Source organism: Acromyrmex echinatior, chromosome 3 (assembly GCF_024713525.1).
Source record: "Acromyrmex echinatior isolate Ae372 chromosome 3, ASM2471352v2, whole genome shotgun sequence".
NCBI classification, from domain to species: Eukaryota; Metazoa; Arthropoda; class Insecta; order Hymenoptera; family Formicidae; genus Acromyrmex; species Acromyrmex echinatior.
Genome location: NC_141854.1, coordinates 23,423,645 through 23,443,774, shown reverse-complemented (window position 1 = coordinate 23,443,774; position 20,130 = coordinate 23,423,645). Strand labels below are relative to the sequence as shown.

General features: G+C 30.9%; 3 protein-coding genes across 3 annotated transcripts in view; all 3 read left to right on the top strand.

The window, feature by feature from the left end:
• DAT (Sodium-dependent dopamine transporter) overlaps positions 1-5,277 on the top strand; it is a 31,056-nt gene extending 25,779 nt beyond the window's left edge. The window contains exon 12 of the mRNA XM_011051622.2: positions 89-5,277. Coding sequence (XP_011049924.1) covers positions 89-301 — 213 coding nt within the window. The 3' untranslated portion in view covers positions 302-5,277. The remainder of the gene's footprint in view (positions 1-88) is intronic.
• Positions 5,278-8,088: 2,811 nt separating this feature from the next.
• Positions 8,089-10,559, top strand: LOC105143341 (ankyrin repeat and MYND domain-containing protein 2). The gene is made up of 3 exons (XM_011051618.2): positions 8,089-8,341; positions 8,706-9,083; positions 9,304-10,559. The coding sequence occupies exons 1-3, from the start codon at positions 8,141-8,143 to the stop codon at positions 9,946-9,948; spliced, it is 1,224 nt and encodes a 407-aa protein (XP_011049920.1). The 5' UTR covers positions 8,089-8,140; the 3' UTR covers positions 9,949-10,559.
• A 4,036-nt stretch (positions 10,560-14,595) lies between these two features.
• On the top strand, positions 14,596-19,225 carry LOC105143340 (phospholipase A1). Its single transcript, XM_011051617.2, has 3 exons — positions 14,596-15,017; positions 16,251-16,527; positions 17,307-19,225. Exons 1-3 carry the CDS (start codon positions 14,690-14,692, stop codon positions 17,872-17,874), a joined length of 1,173 nt encoding a protein of 390 aa, XP_011049919.1. The 5' UTR covers positions 14,596-14,689; the 3' UTR covers positions 17,875-19,225.
• Positions 19,226-20,130: the final 905 nt, after the last annotated feature.

Sequence of the window (20,130 nt, the reverse complement as noted above, 5' to 3'; positions counted from 1 at the left end):
TTAATTTTATTAAAATCTTTAAATTACATTTGTAATATTTGGCTTTCTGAAAAAAATAACGTGGTATACGCATCAAATTTCAACGCAGAGGTTGAAGATCTTAACGACACCTTGGCGGGACACGCAGCATCAGAGAAACGATCTGTCCTCAGTGGCGAACGGTGCGATTCGTCGAAGTTTCCTAGCCGAGCAAGACTTTGAAATTACCAAGGATCACGAATTAACCAAGGAACAGACGGAGGTAATGATTCAATCCAGAGAGAGTGTCAAGGGGAACGATCCGCCCCCCGAGCCAGTCTAGGACAGTGCGGTTGTGATTTTGCACGGTGCCCGGTTCCAAGTATACCTCTGCTAGAGCACGATCGCCGAGCAAGGTCCCACAACAAGTAACAATCCACCGATCAAACAAAAGGATTAGTCTCTTATCAATGGAGCAATATACGACACTCGAGCGCGATTTGAATCTTGAGGGTACCGGCTTGATTGACGACGTGGTTTTCTTCCTTGGATCGCGGTCGAGAATTCGCGACTCAACGTTCGCGCATCGGACTTTGTTCCTTCTGTTACAATAATACAGATGATAAAAAATCTAGAGAAGAGAATGGGTGCTATCGTGATAACATCAACATAACGTCGTCAGTCGTGCTTTCCCTCGGATGAGTTTAACCGGACCTCTTAACGATAATCCCTATCCTGTAAATATAAATAACGCGCGTCATTGGAGCACACGACGAATCGCATGAGATTGATGAAACGCCATAGCGAACAAGCACTTGATGTTCACGCTTCTTCTAACGGACAATGTTTATCAAATGAGCTATTGTCATAAATAAGAGTTTACTACGATCCTACCAGATCTTACCTACTTTGGATGACAGCTTTAAACCTAGGAGAATAATTTACGCGCAAAATGTCTAATTTAGCGTAGTTTCGACCTTCGTAATACCTTCGGTATTTCCCTGGAGCGTGCCAATTAATGGACCCGCTTTGAGGTAACTAACTGAGAACCGTTATCTTCAATAAAATTCCTTCTTGCGTAAAAGATTTCCCCAAGTCGTTTCGCGATATCGCGTCCGAACTTTGTTGTTTAATATCGTTTATTTCAATCCGATGCGAGTTATGTTGTGTGAGCAATCGTAAAATGTTTACTTCATATAAAGATGTTATAAAACAGAGATTATAATGTTAAGATATCTTGTAGGAGATGATTACACAATTCCGATTAATTGATTGTGATTGACGATTCTCTTGCTGGATCACGTTGTTGTCTATAAAATAGAAAAGTGAGAGGGAATTGAGTTAATCACGGTTAATCGACGTCAGTGTCTTAGAAGATGGATTAGATAAATTATATTTCCGTTTGACCAGTCATCTGGGCTTTCGTAAGCCTGGATGATAAATGCTGTGTGGACTATACGCAAATTATAATCATCGGTAAAACGTTAAGCAGTTTATTAGGTCTTATTACCGGTGTGAATATACGCTTCATCGATAGCCTGCTCAATCCTGTGTCGAACACCATTATAGCATGAAATGATTTAATTTAATTTAATTTAATTTAGTTTTTTGCAAAGCTTTATGAAAAAGACTACATGTTACATGAGTAATAGACATAAAATATGATATAATAGATTATAGTTAACATAAATACAATAGACAATAGTAGCTTGCAAATGGTTAAACGTCAGCAAAATAATGCGTTTTTTATATAGATACAATTTTCGATCACTGGGTTCATCAATCTTCTAGTCATCGATTATTTCCTTATATATGTATCTATTAAAGATCCGTGGATATATGATACGCGATTTTTTTAATGAAAATTCTCTAGAAAATTGAACCACGAGTTTAATTCATCTTAATAATATATTATTTTACATGTTAAACAGTTCCGCACGACTTGTTTATTCGTCGAATATTACAAGATTTTAATACGGATTTTATCATAGATTTTGTAAAATGGATTGAAAATGGATTTTATTATCTTGTGAACGTATATATATTTATGAATTGCGTAATAAACATCAGTTTATAGTATTTTCATATCTTTTTTTTTGTATATATAATGATAGATACGTGATTTTTAGTTTTAAATATCGGACATAGAAATTACATTTGATGAGAGTTAAACTATAACGGTTACTTTATACGTGCTTAATTCTCTTTGCAGTTTAAAATAATTTCGATAAACTGTAGTGTTACATATTTTATTTTTATTTCGATTAATTTTGATTCAACTGTTATTAATATTATTTGATGTAATTTTTAATTTCCGTTATTAATAGAAATTTTAGAAGCGTCTGTCCTCCGACTATATGGGTGCTAATTTATTATTATTATTTATTATTATTTATTAGTTCAGTATTTAAAATATGTGAAGGATTATCGTGCCAAATGATTTTCTTTTATAAGAGCTTCTGTTTATAGAAACCACAAAAAATTAACCCTATGTGATCCATGAACCATTTCTCGCTAAAATAGAATATTTTATTTTCAATTTTATTTTTAATCAATCTAATATGAATTAAAGGTCTTTATTACTTAGAAGAATTTATAAAAATCTCAAAAATATGGATTTCCGATTATAATAACACTTAAATAATTATATAATAAATCCACAACGTATTAGATTGAGTCCAACCCGATATAGGATCGCAAAGGATTAAATATGTGTCATGAATACGGGTCGATTCGCGGATAAACGCGTTGTGTGGACATTATCATAATGGAGCATTAGCGACATGAATCAGTTGCAATCTCCAGTAGTTTAAAATCATAATACTAAACGAGTATTCAAATTCTAACTAACGTGTGCCGGCTCGTAACTCTATTTGTCTATCTACTTCCACTTATACATTATCATGCGGTAACGGGGACAATAAATCGTTTCCGAATTCTCATAATATCGCACAGCCCGTGATTTCCTCTTCGATGCAACGCCGATCATTGCGATAGGATCGTTCATTTATCTAGTATTAGTTAGAGCCAGTAGAATTGATTGATATAGTGTAGGTATTTGACGGATGTTCTTATAGATGTGTAAATCCAGAGATAAGCATTAATTTTATGAAAGACTATTTTTTTAGAAAATTGCTTTAACATTTGAATTAATTTAAATATTTTAAATAATTAAAGGAGATTGTTTTAATTGTGTATTGGAAAAAAAATCTGGTTGCATTAATTGGAATTCTAAAAAATTGTTAATTTTTGAAAATGGACAAAAATTTTCTGGTTGAATCTATTATAATTTTAATTGAGGTAATCAAAATTCTTATTGATATGATCAGAATTTTGTTTGTTTGTTTTTAATTTAGAAAATTTTTTTAATAATATCCTTTCTTTTCAGGATATATGTACTTTAATCCTTTGGTTACTTTTATACGTCATTATAATGTGTTTTTTCTAAATCTTGTGTGACAAACGCTACTACAGTTATTTTTTTTCTATGCCTTGATACTCAGTAGAAACATTCTAATTTATTTCGATTTGTATTTGTTTTATTGAAAAAATTTTTGCTTTTTAATCAAATTTTGCAGCCAAGCTGTGCACTACAGCTTCGCGTCCAGCTCATCTATAGCTGAAAGATTAATCATACATTCGCAATTTTTCCCAGTTTACTATTTACTAAATTAATTTGATTTAGTAAACTAATTGTAGCAAATTATGTAGTTCATTATTTGTTTTAGTTTATAAAATTTTTGTTTTAAGTTTATTGTCAAATTAGTGCATCAATCAAATCAATTTGCATGATTTATCGATTCGCTTCATGATAAAAAAACTTTTTTTTGTCTAGCAACGAATCTCAACAGGTACAAAACACAAATTTGCGTATCCTACGAATATCCAAGGATACTTACATCGCGTATCCCCGCTGCGCTACGACTTCGTTTCGTCGGGAGACGAAGAAGTCATCAGAATCTGACAGAAAATTCCGATATACCATACTTATAGGTACAATAATTACGTGTATCGCATTGTAGCCCCGTGGCCAATGAAAAATGGCCGGGCATAGAAATTAAGCATCTCGAAATCGTCGTGATAGAAAATCGTTAGAATCGCGAGGCGATCGCCGCGACCTGCGTTTTCCATCCCTCATCTCTTACCTATCATCCCTGGCACGCAGGGTTGCGTCGTCGCACGCGCGACACATACACATATATATACATATATAGTTTATTTAGCGATCGTTGTTTAGATACAGAGATGTACGTATCTATAAACTCACATGTGTATGTATATACATATTTAAAAGTAAAATATATATATATTTTATACACATCGCATCTGAGTTGCCACCGCAGCCATAGGTAGCAGCTCGGGCCTTGTTAACCCGATTGAACAATTTAAATGACTTTATCTTCGAGACGAAGAAACTAGCAAGCTTGCGAAAGAAGAAAAAAAATCGTCAGTTATAATCCTGTTGACTATAAACCATTTTTTCCCTACCACCCCCTCAAGTCCGGGCGATCATGCCCGCCCAAGAGCCATATTGGCCGGGCATTCGCCGAGGCTTATAACCGCACACAAGAAAGTTTTGCACCGCTTTGGATTACGGCATTACATCGCACTGTATTTTCTAGCGCTACTTTAATTAGTGCACCGATGGTTGTCAATCGACATTGTATTAACCGCTGTATTAACATTGTTGTTATTTTCATTTTAGTTTTATTATTATTTGTAATAAATGTGAGATATTTTTTTCCTTAAGATTTATTAGAGTGAGATTATATTATGTGGACGAAACGAGGTCATTATATTGCCGCATTGACAACACGATGTCGAGATAATAGTGACTCCGTTCGTTCACAAAGACAACAGCCATGACTGAATCTCTAGGTCATTATTCAGTAAAATAAGAAGTACATTAGTTAGTCACTGTGTTTATAGACCTATGTTTCTTTACGGAGAGATGAAGATTTTCGTCAGTAATAATGAAACGATATATGGAAGAAGTGAAGAGAATTAGAAGTGATCAGAAGGAGGAAGTCTCGGCGTCTCGATGAGGTCTCACCTAGTGATGTGTATGTCTTCTTTGCAGAATACTTCTCTACTCGACTGTAGATTGCCGAAAAAAGAGTCATGCATTGTTTCGAAAACCGAACGGTGCAAAACTGATCTTGAACTCGTGCGCTCCGTTTCCCGCTACGTGTCGCATCCCGTCGAAGACTGTTACAGCCGCGGTTTTGGAATACGATCCCGATTAGCGTTGACCCGCAGAGCGACGTAGCGTTACGCATGTAAGGATGATTTTGTCGAATAAAATTTTGTTTAAAGAAACAGCTTAGGTCATTTATACCATCATGATTTCTTGCGAAAAATAGGTAAACTATAATAAAAAAATATTTTGTATTCGTATTGGAAATGATTCATTCAAGTCTCTGTTAATATTTTGTATTGAATTTTTTAACATATTTGAATGTTAATTTAACATAATGTAATTATGTTGTTTACGTAGGTTGTGTTAAATTGATATTCAAGATTTTTTAACTTCAAAGTAACACAATTTATGAGTAAGTGAACAAATAAACATAATGTGTTTTAAAATGTAAATTGTAAGATAAATACATGAAATATGTATTAATTTATTTGTTTAATATTTCGTAAATGTTCATTTTACTAAAAAAAATATGTTAAAAAATCTGTTAGTTTGTTTATGAACTATGTCAATATTACTTTTTCTGCGTCTATCTTAATAATTGATATTTGCGTTATTTTCTAATATATTTGTCTTGTGTTAAATTAACATATAGAATGAAGTGTTAGGGATGTATAACATGTGTCAAATTTAATATAAATTTTCTAACAATATACATCTAAAAATATGTTACTACGATATGTTGCTACAATAAATTTATCGAACATTTTATTTTTAAAACCAGAAAGAAATTTTAACACAAAAAGCTTTTACATTAAATAAAATTATAGCAAACATCAAACGTTAAAAAAATAGAAAAAATTGTCTTTATAATATATCTTTAATTTAAGAATAATAATTTTTTAAATAATTCTTTAAAAAAAAGGTCTTCTTTAAATAAAACGAGAGAAAATTTGTAAAACTGTAAATTACGCTTATATTTTAAAGATTATTCGCAGCTAGCGAAAACTGGATTTATATTAATTTCCTAGATAAAAGTAAAAAAATTTATTTATAAATTAAATTTATTTATCATTCGTATTTATTAAAATCATTCGTAGCTTGAAAAAATTGAATTTTTGTTAATTCTTTTTAAACTTTTTTTTTTTGTGCAAGTTCACAACAATTCTCCGTTTTACTCGTATTTCTTATCATGATGTTTCTTCGTCCGTCATAATAAACGCGTTTCCGCCGAAAAGTGTGACGAATGAACACTTTAAACCGCCTACATCAGGTTTACTCAATTCTGACTGAAGAAGCTAAAAGAGCCGCTATATGGACTAATCATGGGATTTGTCATGCCGCGTATTAAGCGTAATTGAAATTATCTCGTAACTAAAAATTTTCGTTAATTAACAAACCGCTGTTGATAATGTTTTTTTATTTATATTTTTGTTGAATCACAATGGCAGATTGTTTTTGCAGGGCATGGAAAGAGAACAAACAATTGTAATAGAATCTTATTTTGTAATAGAATCTTATTTTCTTCTTTCTAAATCTTTCATTAAATCTTCTAATTTAAAAAGCAAAAAAAAATCTTCTAATTTAAACTCAGTACGCGTCACAATTTGACGGTTAACAGTCGACTTTTTTTAGTCAACTTAAAGTCAATTTGTAAAATCGACATTTAATCGATTATTTTATATAAGATAGTTTTTTATCGATTTTGAATGTTGACTGTAAATTGATTTGAGATTGACTATTTTCAAAAATCTAAAAGTCTTTTTATATTTCACACAAAGTTTGAAATTGAGACAGAGCACTTTTTTAAAACAAACATTTAAAGGTTTTTAAGTCATTATTTTACAAATAGAGTTTTATTATTTTACATAAATTCTTCTTATTGTCTTCAAGGATTAAAAGAAAGAAAAGGTAATACCAGGAAAAATAAAGAATTAAAAATTCTTCTAACAAGCAAAAGATTGAAAAGCTAATGATAAACTGTGATTCAAGTATTTTTATGCTACACCACAGTCCCGCTTGATAATTCATGATGTAGCTATGATTATTTAGTTTAATTCAGGTATTTTCGTTTATAACATCAATAAATGCATAAATTTTAATTATAGATGAATATTTTTATACACAATAATACTGTCAAGTCTGCCTTTAAATTTAGACAAAAAGAAGAATTCTACTTTTTATTGGCATCTTAATTTTAAATGTCCTTTCAATTTTGATTGCCAGTAATTAAAAAATAAATCGATGCTTCGAATTTTAAATAATAATTGTAGTTTATTTTAAATATATTACATGTACATGTATAGAGAAAACCTGAGAGAGAATGTGAGGGTCTTTTTTCAGTAACCGCAAAATGCCGCCGCGCACTATACTGCCCTCTGAAGAAGTGGATGTAAACTACATAACAATATCCAACTTTTTTATAGTGCTCTTGATGGAAATAAATCGCTGAAATCGTTAAAATAAATCTATCAAATTAATAGAGATTTCAACGATTTCAGTAATTTATTTTTATCAAAACCACCGAAAAAAATGGATATTGTTGTGTAGTTTGCATTCACTTCTTCAGAGGACAGTAGTGCAGTGCGAGGTCATTTTGCGGTTACAGGAAAAAAATCCTCATGTCATCTTTCAGAGGTTTCTCTCTGACATGTATATAAATTATTTGTCAAAATTATTGAATTATTATATAATTCATTTTATAACTATTATTATCATTTTAGACTATGATTTTAGCATTTCGAATATTCCTTATTTCTTTGCGCATGCGCAAGTAACTTCAGTCGCATACTGTGGCCAATTAGCGATCCTACAGTCCTAAAGAGATTTGAATTGTTTATTTGAATATTATTCCTTATTAAAATGATAATTTTTATTAAAATTTATTTCAATAACGTTTTTAAAATCATAGAGCTGCGTTAAATTTGATAAAAGATCGTTTAAAAAAAATTTCATTCTTGAGGATATTTCCGGATTGATCGACAAAATATTCTAGTAAGCTCTCTGCCTTTGCTTTGCGTTGTTCTACGAGCGACACACAACAATATGGCGCCTGCTATGGAGGATCTCTCGGACTTTCAGAAGGAGATTTTCGAGAGGATCAGCAAGAATGAGGTGTGCGAACTCAAGACATTGTTGGCACAGAGGAAGATCAAGATGGATTTTGTCGATGAGAATGGTATGAGCCCGCTCCAACATGCCTGTTATAAAGGAAACAAGGAAATTGTGCAGCTACTCCTCGATCAAGTAGGTTATGTTGACTGTATCAGTAATATTTTGTGTCAACAGAGTTACGTCTCGTGATTAGTCTGTCATAAATTTAAATATATTGTCTAAATGACGTTCAGACTATCTTCTCGTAATGGATTTACATCTCTATTTCTGAAATTATTAATATTTTAATCATGTTTATTGAATGCCTATTTCTATCAATATAGATTATATAGATTAAATTAATTATGTCTTATGTCTGTTGCCATCAATGTAGATCATCTTTTTTTAAGAATAAATAAATATAAAGAATAAGTTAAAGAGTAAGATTAAAGTTAATCTACATTGGCAACAGACATAAGACATAATTAACTATATGAGGATTGTCTATTTGTTCTAGGGCGCTGATGTAAATGCATGTCAACACGAACATGCATATACTGCTCTTCATTTCGCTGCTTTAAGTGGAAATGCTGAACTATGTCATCTCTTAATGTCACATGGAGCACGCTTGACAGCAACGAACAGCGTAGGCAGAACAGCTGCGCAAATGGCAGCGTTTGTGGGAAATCACAACTGTGTGGCGACTATCAATAACTTTATTCCAAAAGCTGATATAGATTACTACATTAAGCCACAGGGTTTGCAGACTGAACCTATGCTGCCACCACATCTAGCAGATTATTTCCATAAATTCATAATGCACGTTAATGTGAATCCTGTACGTGTATGCATGAATTTGCAGAGACTTCCTGCACTTCTGGAAAATTCAGCAAAAGTAAGACAATATATAGAACAAATTGATAATTGAATGCAATTAATTATTATTTATTTGATACATTACAATATGTCAAATATATTTTAATATACATATTAAAATACCAAGAAACATACATTTCATATACCAAAAATGTATCAGATATATGTTTCTTGGTTTTATTGGAAGGAACAAATGTATTCAATATTCAATATTTATTCATTTTGTCATCTTTTTTTAGATACAAAAAGTATTAGAATCCATGCGTTATAAAGAAATGACTCGAGGTGCTGAAATAAATGAAGTAATGGCCTTCAAGTACCATTATCTCAGTTGCGTTGTTGCAGAAGTGTTAAAATGTCAAAAGCGTCAAGAAGCTATGAAGGCAGAGAAAGGCGAAAAGGGGAATGAGGAGAGTGAAGAAAAGAAGTCCGATACTGTAGAACTTCTGATACGAAGATTCCTGAAATGCAGCAAAAATGATAGTTTACCAGAATATCAGGAGGCATTTTTGAGGGAATCTGTAAGAGAATTTCCATTCAGAGAAAGCACAATTTTTCGTCAAATGGTCGCTACATTGGCGAGCACAGATCCACCGTCCGCCGTTTCTGTAATCTCGGCTGCAATTAACGGGCAACGAGGATTCTTTGATGGCGCCCAGACTTGCGTGACCTGTGGTGAGGACAAGGCTACCAAAAAATGTAGCAAATGCAAAGCGGTGCAATACTGCGACAGAGAATGTCAGAGATTGCACTGGTTCATGCACAAAAAAGCGTGTGCTAGATTGGGTCAGTCTCCGGCAAACAACGGAAAGCTCACGGATGTAGATAAAGAACAAATCAGTAACGCTGTTGGCTCCAGGCTACAGAACCTAGCTGTTAAATAAATATGTAATGTGTACAAATTTAATGTTAGCATTCCATTTGGAATGCATTATACTCGCGGATGTTTATTTTTTCCTGTATATAGCTATTCTATGTAGAATTGATGGATCTCCGTACAATTGTGCCTATTACATCTGTGGAAGCTAACATTGTGAAGTAAAAATCATTTAAAAAATATGTAAATTTTCGTTTAATCCATCACGCGTTTATATCGATATCTCATTTTTTCAACTTTTCAATCCTTGACAATCAGTTAAGAAATTCAGGAAAGAATCAAACTGAATCAAATTATATAAGTTTTTAATTGAATCAAATTATAAATATTAATTGAATCAATTATATATTAAGTTTTTGTTGTACAAAAGTATTGTGTTTTTCTAATTCCTATACGTGACTACGAGCTGCCGGACTTTTGTAAACTGACTGATTTTTATATAGTTTCCTACTTCCTCATACTTGGACAGTAAAATTGCCAAATATATTTATAAGTTACTATTATTCTTGACGTACGCGCGTGCACTCAGTTAAACATATCTATCAATATTTTAGAGCTGTGTTTTTCCAAGAACCTTTATTGTGATCTATTTGTCGAATAAAGCACATTTACTTGCAATTGATATAATATAATAGTTCTGTTATCCTTCTCTAGTATATTATCGTTAAGTAGTGTACGGGCATCTATATTAATTAATAAATTCTATTTTCCCGTAATATTGTTCTTATCAACAAAATTATTATTCAAATTCAATCTGAAGTACTGGAATAAGTTACATTTCAAGATTAGTTGTTTCAATTTCATTAAAAAATATAGTTTATTGCATGAATTTTATTCTGTATCAAATATCTCGTACACATATTACGATACTTTTCATTTACCGATAATAGAAAATTGTGTTCACATTGCGATCATCATATTAAGTTTTTGTTAATCGCAAAGGGATGTACGCGCAAATATTACTTCAGAAGCAATTTCTTAATGCAAACATCACGTTTTTCACGCCCAACTTTGACGATTCTTTGCTAATTTGTCCAAGATTCAAATTCGATTGGCGGGACTTTCTCTTTATGCTAAATCACACAGCATCTATGAGGCTTCAAAACTTTCACCTCAAATAGCAGATCTGGTCGTTACGTTTTGCGTTGCGCAAATAATTGCAGCAATAATTTTCGGCATACATCTGTCATCCGTACTAACACGACCGCCTACTTTATAACTCCTGAGCATAAAAAAAATAGATAATGACATATAATATTTTTTTTAATAATACATAAGATATATTATGTGACTGCATATGTTTCCTTTAATAATAATGACATAATTTTATTAGATATAGCACATATGAAATAAATGAATCTATAATACATCTATAATACATAAAATATAATGCAAAAATTTAAAAATGTTTTAAAGAAAATCTTGATAATACTATTTTCTATCATATATCAATGCTAAATCATTATTAAATATTTTGGTGTAAAACTCCAGATATATTGAAGTCTCTCTTTTTTGAAATATATTATTTTAAATGAAAATAAAAATAAAGTTGAGAAAGAGAAAGTTTTTCTATCTCTCTATGCAATCTTGATGATTTGTTAGTAGGTATTTGTTTTGTTTTCGCTTTTATTTCAAGAAATTTTGATAGTTTAGACAGTTTCGTTTTAAAAATAAATAAGACACTCGCAGAATACATCTGCGAATTTTTGTTTACTATTACGTGAAAATTTTTTATATTAGATTTTTTTAATTTTTAGATATTTATATTTTTCGTAGAAATATTCTATCTCTTACAATTAATTTGTAGAGTGAGTATAATAAAATAATTTTTGCTGTAAGAGAGAGAGAGAGAGAGAGAGAGAGAGAAATTAAAAGGATTCTTTGATTTAATGCAATATGCGAGTTAAACTTTTTGATTTTACTTAATGAATAACTTTCACTTTTCATAGAATTACATGACAACGTAAATCTTGATATAGTACAGTTGTTGAATGAGAAAGTATATTCTCTTTTTCTCTGTAAGTAATATGTACTAATTTTGAAAGTGGTTTCAATGACGCACTTATGTACTTGTATGTAGTCCATTCCAGAATGGGTCTGTCATTGGAATCAGAAATATCGATTGTCTTAGTCGTGAATATTAGAACATAGTTTTATACGTTCGATGTTTTTAACATTTTTTTGTACAAAAATTAATTTTAACATTTTTGTTGCATATCTCAAAAAGTTCACTATATGTCTTTAAGTTAAAATTAACATTTTATTTTTAACAGTGTGAAATCAATCTCCCCCGATTGAAAATTATTACTAAGATTAAGAAATCATTATTTGTCAAGATTACTTTTTAACGTGGAAGTTCAACTTTGTTGTCGATAATTATATTTTAACAATGGAACCTAAAATTGTATAAGTTTTTATGCTTAAAAAGGAAACATCGTGAAGCGTTTAAGTATAGATAATTCTAAAAAAGACATGCATATATATGCAAAGCAGTTATTTCTATGAGGCCTCAAACGGACGTGAAATAATACCGTTGTCACTTACCGTTGTGCACTTGATGTATCGAATTAAAACTCCGTATCGGGGGGAACGTGACATATGTTGAAATATACTTTTCGTCGATATCAACATCGGAGGCTCTCGTCTTCGGCACTTCCGCCATACGATGTTGCTCAATCAATTTGCTTCAGTTGTCACGAACGAACTGTATAATTTAGAATTTTATATAATAAATTATATATGTACGTACATATTTGTCTTATTCCATTTCGTTCTCATTGCGTCACTGTGACAAATGATTGAAGTACAATAGATATTTATTATGTTACACGCTTATTTTATGCATTTGACCGACAGATTTGTGGAAACTATTCAATATCACGCATATTTATTTTACATTATTAAATTGGAACAAAAGTTCGTAGCGTTACGAACTTCAAATTTTAAATAGTTATAACTTCGTCAAAAATAAAATTTAAATTTAAAAAATGTGTATCAAAGCTTAAAATTTCTACTTTCGAAAAATCGCTAAGTCTCGATACATTTGGTAAATGAGATCTATATGATTCTCTATGACGATTTTGTGATGCACACTCGACATTTTATTTTTTCACGTCCCTTTAAATATGGATACGCGTGACCTCGCAGGACATACTCAGAATCAAAAGATAAAGGCGTATATACGTTCTGCTTTCGAGCGAAAAGAAACATATCCGAAAACAGAATATTCGTGATACATTCATATTTAACTTTTCGGAGACTTTCACTCAGTGTTAAAACTTTGAAAAGTTAAATCCGAATGCATCACGAATATTCTGTTTTCGGACAGGTTTTCCTACAGTACAATATATATATTGTATTGCATCAAATGATCGTACGAAGTATTTCAGGGTCAAGTTAATAAAGCTTGATCTGATTCTTTAACCTACTTTCCATAGATGTAAATAATCTTATGCAAACATTTTCTCTCTGTTTACAAAAAAAAAAAGAAAAGATATCCAGAAGTCAATGTACAATACATCATACGATTGATACGATATAATAAAATGTATTATTTATGCATGTCCTTTATAATAAATGTATTAGGTGTTGGAATTAATTCGTAGCGTTTTACAAAGTATTTATAAGTTTTAAAAGTAATAATTTTATATAATATATTGTATGTATTTTATATTAGGTGTTGGAATTAATTCGTAGCGTTTTTAATGAAAGAATGTTATTTATTTCACATGAGCATTAAAAAATACATTAATGAAAGTACTTTTAAAACTTATAAATACTTTGTAAAACGCTACGAATTAATTCCAACACCTAATACGTTTAAAATTTTTTCTAATGAGCTAACATTTGCTCATTAGAAAAAATTTTACGATTGATTTTAAACAGAATAAAAAATTTTATATATATAAAATATGTAAAAACGATTCTTTTATATGTATATATGTATATATTTTGTTATGTACACTTTAACGATTGACGTGATAATGAAAATCATAACATAAACATATAATTTTTTGTTGCAGATACAAAATTATATTCGTAATATAAAGTACGTGTGTACACATACACACGCGCACGCGTAAAATACATATTATATTATATGTTAATAAGCGCCTTATAATAAAATAAATATATAAAAGAATTTATACATATACAAGATTCTCGATTCTGTTTAAAATTCATTCATTTCTTTATCAATTCATTATCTTAATGTCAATCTCTTCTTAATTTCTTAAAAAACGTAAAACACACTATATATTTAAACAAATAGATTTATGTATTTAATATTTTGGATGTGAATATATCCGTTAGACGCAAATGAATATTTATAAATCTTTCTAATATATTTTCGTAACGATTGTTCTTATCTACGTGTACGAAAATTGGTCAACAGGATGATTCCTAATCATCGAAATCAGGGTCAAAAGTTCGAAGACCTCTTCTTACACTTTCTTGCGCGTTCTCCAGCAAAAAGATTGATCTTTCTTTAATAATAGAGGATATTGATTTAAAAAGATCGAGAAGAGATGATCCGATACCCTTTATTTTATAATGTTCCTAATCATCCGATAAGTACGAATTACAAGTGGGGAAGGTAAGATTCTCGAGGAAGGGAGACCAAGAAACCAAACGGTATTCCAGGTGGTGACGATTCAACGACGAAGTCATAGCAGAACGACGGTATTGCTCAGTTCCCGAAACGTGGGCGTGAGGCACGCATCGACAATCGCAAAGATAATCCCGGCGAGATGCAAGTGCCCGTGGTGTTGATAGTCCTGGTAACATCGTTCCTGACGTCGCGGGTCTGCACCCACGTAATCGCATGGCGGGAAACGAAGAGAGAAGGACCGATACGGGATGCGATCGAAAGCGGCGCCGCCGCCGAATACAATAAGGACGATTGCATCTGGAGGCGGGGAAATGACCGTGATGTCTGTCCGGACCTGGACGTGCATGTGTACCTGTATACACCGGACCGACCACGACGGCTGCTGGACCCCCTGGAGCAGTCCGACTGGCTGCGACGAGATTACGAGCCCACCAAGAACAATGTGATCCTAATTCACGGATACGCAGGTAATTTTTTTGAAATCGTTGTTTTCATTTGAAATTTTCTTGTGAAATTATCTTGTTTATCCGAAAAGTATTCGAATCGCTCGGCAGAACAATTCGGAATGCATACTTAGAGTTATCTTTATTATTAGGAGCAGACTGAATTTGTATTGTTCAAAAATAAAATAAAAATATAATAGATATTTCACTAAGGTTTACAAGCGTTTTCAAGATTAAAAAATGGCTCGATAGAAGTTAAAATGTCTGTTAATCATTATTATAGTGATATATATTATATACTAATATTATATTATATTATATTAATATAATTATAATAATTATTGTAATTATTATATAAATTCTAGCATTAAACTTCATTCCACTTTTATTACATTTTGAAAAATAAGTACACGTAATAAAAATGAGGTATCATATAGCTAAATAATTCCTCTGATTGATCGGATAGTCTTAATTTGATGGAAGTCAAATATTAATTGTGAAATTTTTAAATTTTTTTTAGAAAAAAAAACATTTTTGAAATATATTAAGATTTTAAAACAAAAAATTATATTTCTTACTTATTATCTCTTTCAAAAATTAATAAAATTTTCAAAATTTTGGAATATGTTAAAATATGACTTTAATGAAAATAGAATGCAAAACGAAGGAGAGACATTTTATTTAAAGATCGACACATTAAGGGATTACCATCTTTGCATATATTAAGGGTTAAAGGTCGGTTTGCACTGAAAACGTGATATCGTTTAAGGATATTTTGACAATTAGCTAAAAAAAATTAGTCAATAAAAAAATTAATATCAGCTAATATTTGTTAAAAAAAAATTTGATATTAGCTCTTGAAACCAATTGTAGCACCAAACTGACCATATTTTGCTGCAGTTTTAAAACAATACTTTTTAAATAAGTTTAATTCAAATAAACTTTTGCACCAATATTTATTATTTTTTGTTAGTGTATATATTATATAATTTTATTTAATTCTTAATGTTACTTTCTCATCAAATTTACATCAAATGTAGCAAAACAAACAAAAAGATTAATTAAATCAATGAGAGAATTATGTACTCAAATTTTACACAATACAAATATTCAAACGAAATAGTATAGAAAAATCTATGAAATTTTTTATACTTTTATATTTTATTTTTAGATATAACATATAGATTCTTAAATAGTTCTAAACATCATTCATTTGACACAGTGTCTCGACATAAATCTTTACGTCCCAATCCATAGGTGGCGACGATATATTGCCGATGACAATTTTGCGTGACGCTTACCTGAAGAACGGCAACTATAATATATTCCTGGTCGACTGGAGTGCATTATGCGCTCGGCCGTGTTATCCAGCTGCGGTAGCAAATTTGCGACCAGTAGCAAGATGTCTCGCCGGTACTTTAACGATCTTGAGAAATCTTGGCCTACCGATTGCCAGAACCACCTGTGTTGGACATTCCTTGGGCGCTCACATTTGTGGCATTATGGCAAATTATCTTTTCTTTCGAATACACAGGTGAATACTTTGCAAATAAGTACGTAAGTCATTCAAAATAATTTAAGTAATTTCACTTTTCTGACATAATTTGACAGTTTCACCATTTATAATACAAGATAACACACAGCGAGGATGAAAAATATTAATTTACAAATGAAAAAGGGAAATTATTACCAAATTATTACAAAACCTTAAACACACACATACACACGCACGCACGCACGCACGTACGTACAAAAGAACTTTGCGAAGATTAAGATTCGTATTTAGAACGGGATAGAAATTTATTTTATCGATGAATGCGTGCTTTTATTTCTTAAATATTTTAATATATGTAATGTGTAAATGCACGCTAACATTGTTATAAGTGCGTTCTAAATACGGGCTTAATTTTCTTATATACACATAAGATGTCGAAAATCTCAACTAAAATTGTCGAAATTATATAACAGCTTTTAAATTCTATATATTTAAAATATTAATTATATATTTAAAATAACAAATCGGGTCACTTAAAATTTGCACGCTCGATTATTATAGTCTCGACATTTTAGTATTAAAATTTTTTCGTCTCAAAATATTATAGTATTACACAATACTCAGTGTGAAATAATTAGTCGAATCTGAGAGAGATCGAATCGACGTTGATTCGATATTTTCATTATTCTGGGTATTTTTATCATGAGATATATGATTAGATATTATGATATGAAAATTTAATGCTACTCGCGATGACATACAAAATTCGCTAGACAGACAAAAGAGCTTGTTAAGAGCTTGTTGTGTATACTGTATAGGATAATCGGCTTAGATCCGGCGCGTCCTCTTCTCCGACCAGGCCTGGTGAACCGTTTGGATTCCGGTGATGCTGATTTCGTCGAAGTAATACACACCAACGCCGGATACTACGGCGAGATCGGTCGTATCGGCCACGTAGATTTTTGCGTAAACGGCGGCAAGGTGCAACCTTTCTGCGAAGATCGGGAGATGTATCAGCTGTGTAGCCACGTGTGGGCAGTCTGCTTCATGGCGCAAAGCGTGGACGACGCAAATCTGATCGCGGAGTCCTGTTCCAGGAGGTGTCCATCGGGTCCAAGAATTGCCGCTAGAGCGGGAGAGTACATAACGATGGGTCAGCATACCCCGTCCGACGTCAGAGGATCCTTCTGCTTCAATCATTCCGATCCACCGTACTGCCCGAAATACTGGAACGGTCATGGCGACGAGAGATGTTGTATTCCGGAAATAACAACCAACGAGGAGATAGAAAAAAATAGCGTCAAATATGACAACTCAACAAAACACTCTAAATCGAGGAGTTCAAACTTCGAACTCGACTTAACACGACTCCGAGACGTTAATTAAGAAGGAATTATTGTTTATTACGCTATTAATTATGGCATTTAATTTGTTCGTTGACGTAAATTGAATTAAATCGTTATATTATTAAATTCATATATAAGAAGATATGCTAGATTTATATTATTTTAGCATTATTTTCTCAACGTAAATATTTTTCTTTGAACGAGCCTTCAAAGAAAAAAAATTTCTTAAAATTTAAATTACTTATAAAGTCTATAGAGATTCGATTACTAAATGTACAAAAACGATCTTTACACCTGCGAATAGAAACAATTGAATAGGATGATTTCGTTAGAATTTTAGATTCTATTAAAGAAAAACATTACAAATTATGATTAAAATCTATCTTAGTTTAATCAATATCTACAACATTAATAATAGACTATTAAGAATCGGCGTAGTAATTATTGCGCTTAATTAATAATAATATTTAAGAATGATAAATTTATTCAAACGTTTCGGCTAACTTCTAGCCATCTTCAGTGAGACGATAAACATTATAAACTTGTATTATGTAACAAACATCATTCACGTGATCAATCTCCAATATCGTTCCATAACCAATTAGTTTGCTAGATGATCAACAGATTTTTTAACCTTAACTTTTAATAGTTGATATGATAGAGTAAAAAAATTAATTAAATTAAAAATTAATTAAAAGTTATCGCAATTTGGGAAATACTTTCATGTACTTAATTGCGTATTGATATGTATTGATGCGTATGTTTATACCTACACATTGGAGTCTTCAGAAGACGCATAAATCAATCTGGGAATGCGAGGCTACCAATTATGTATTCGCACCACGATACGACACGTTCCGGAAAAATTCCATTCAAATTCAAACACCAGGTGATACCGTTATATGCTCCACTAACTGCTAGCGAATGTATCAGTGATAACAATAAGTCAGTGTCTTCTTCAGTTTGTATATTAGTTTTCCTTTCTCTGTTTTTCATGAATTTAAATAAATTTTGCGCGTTTATTCTGTTAAAATTAAGAGAATCCTGAGAAATATATTATAAAATTTATTTTAAAATATAATCTGAAAGCGATATAAAATTATTTGTACAGCAAGAAATTAAGCAAGGAAATTGCTGAAGTAAAATTAATAGATTATTTATGCAAGAAATTAAAAAGAAAATTGGTTAAATAAAAATGAGAATGTAGATTTATTGGGTATTACATTAATTAATTGAGATCTATTAATTAATTGATGAATTACTGCGCAAAGCATTTACTTTCTCAAAGCGATTTGAAATTTTTGAAAATATCAAGTTTTAGACGATATTTTTTTAAATGTACGTTGTAATATGTTATTTATTGAAATAAAAAATATATCGTGTTTATTAAACATTGTCTATCAAAATTTTGATTTAATTAGAAATAAATTTAGATATATATATATATATATATATATATATATATAAAACTATTATATTAGGTGTTGGAATTAATTCGTAGCGTTTTACAAGTGATGGGAAGTACTTTCATTAATGTATTTTTTAATGCTCATGTGAAATAAATAACATTCTTTCATTAAAAAACGCTACGAATTAATTCCAACACCTAATATATATCATTATATATTATGTACGTATAATATAATGATAGATTTATTAATATATAATTATATAAATTTAGAACTATTCTGTTCTTAAAACAAGTATATGAATTAGATATCATTTTTCTCAGCTTTTTCAAATTCAAATTGCTCCGTTGCGTTAATTGCATTCTTTTCTGTTGAATTAATTAATGTTTTTAGATTCTGAGAGAAGTTTTAATACAGTCTCATTAATTCTGATTCTCTTTGAGAAGGATTCTCTTTGGAATTCCTGGAATTCCATGAACAAGTAAAATCTTCTGTTATCAGCTCCATTTTAGAAAAGCGGGGAAACAAAAGTTAACAAAAACTTAAAAAAAAGAATGTTATATACAAAATGTCTAAGTTTTGTATACCAGTGTGAACATCTAGTTATAAAATTGATGTATTGACAATTTTATTTGAAAGCAAGTATACTAATTATTTTTTTAATTTAAAAAAAAAATAAGCTTTGACTTCCATTATTCTAGAGCCAAGATAATGGGATCATACATTAGTCACCTGTTAGGTTCTAGAAAATAAGATTGCTATATCAAATACAATTTATTTTATTTTTATAAAAATATGATTTGATAATACTGTCATTAATTTGATAGGCCTATAGTAATAACAATAATTAATGACACAATCTTATTTTATGGAATTTTTCGACTGAA

What these genes read in the sequence shown, in the direction of transcription:
- LOC105143341 (XM_011051618.2), top strand. Translation starts at nt 8,141, where the DNA reads ATGGCGCCTGCTATGGAGGATCTCTCGGACTTTCAGAAGGAGATTTTC. An exon ending in TGCAGCTACTCCTCGATCAA is followed by an intron (nt 8,342 to 8,705) that starts GTAGGTTATGTT and finishes TATTTGTTCTAG; the next exon opens with GGCGCTGATGTAAATGCATG. An exon ending in TTCTGGAAAATTCAGCAAAA is followed by an intron (nt 9,084 to 9,303) that starts GTAAGACAATAT and finishes ATCTTTTTTTAG; the next exon opens with ATACAAAAAGTATTAGAATC.
- LOC105143340 (XM_011051617.2), top strand. Translation starts at nt 14,690, where the DNA reads ATGCAAGTGCCCGTGGTGTTGATAGTCCTGGTAACATCGTTCCTGACG. An exon ending in CCTAATTCACGGATACGCAG is followed by an intron (nt 15,018 to 16,250) that starts GTAATTTTTTTG and finishes CCCAATCCATAG; the next exon opens with GTGGCGACGATATATTGCCG. An exon ending in CTTTTCTTTCGAATACACAG is followed by an intron (nt 16,528 to 17,306) that starts GTGAATACTTTG and finishes TATACTGTATAG; the next exon opens with GATAATCGGCTTAGATCCGG.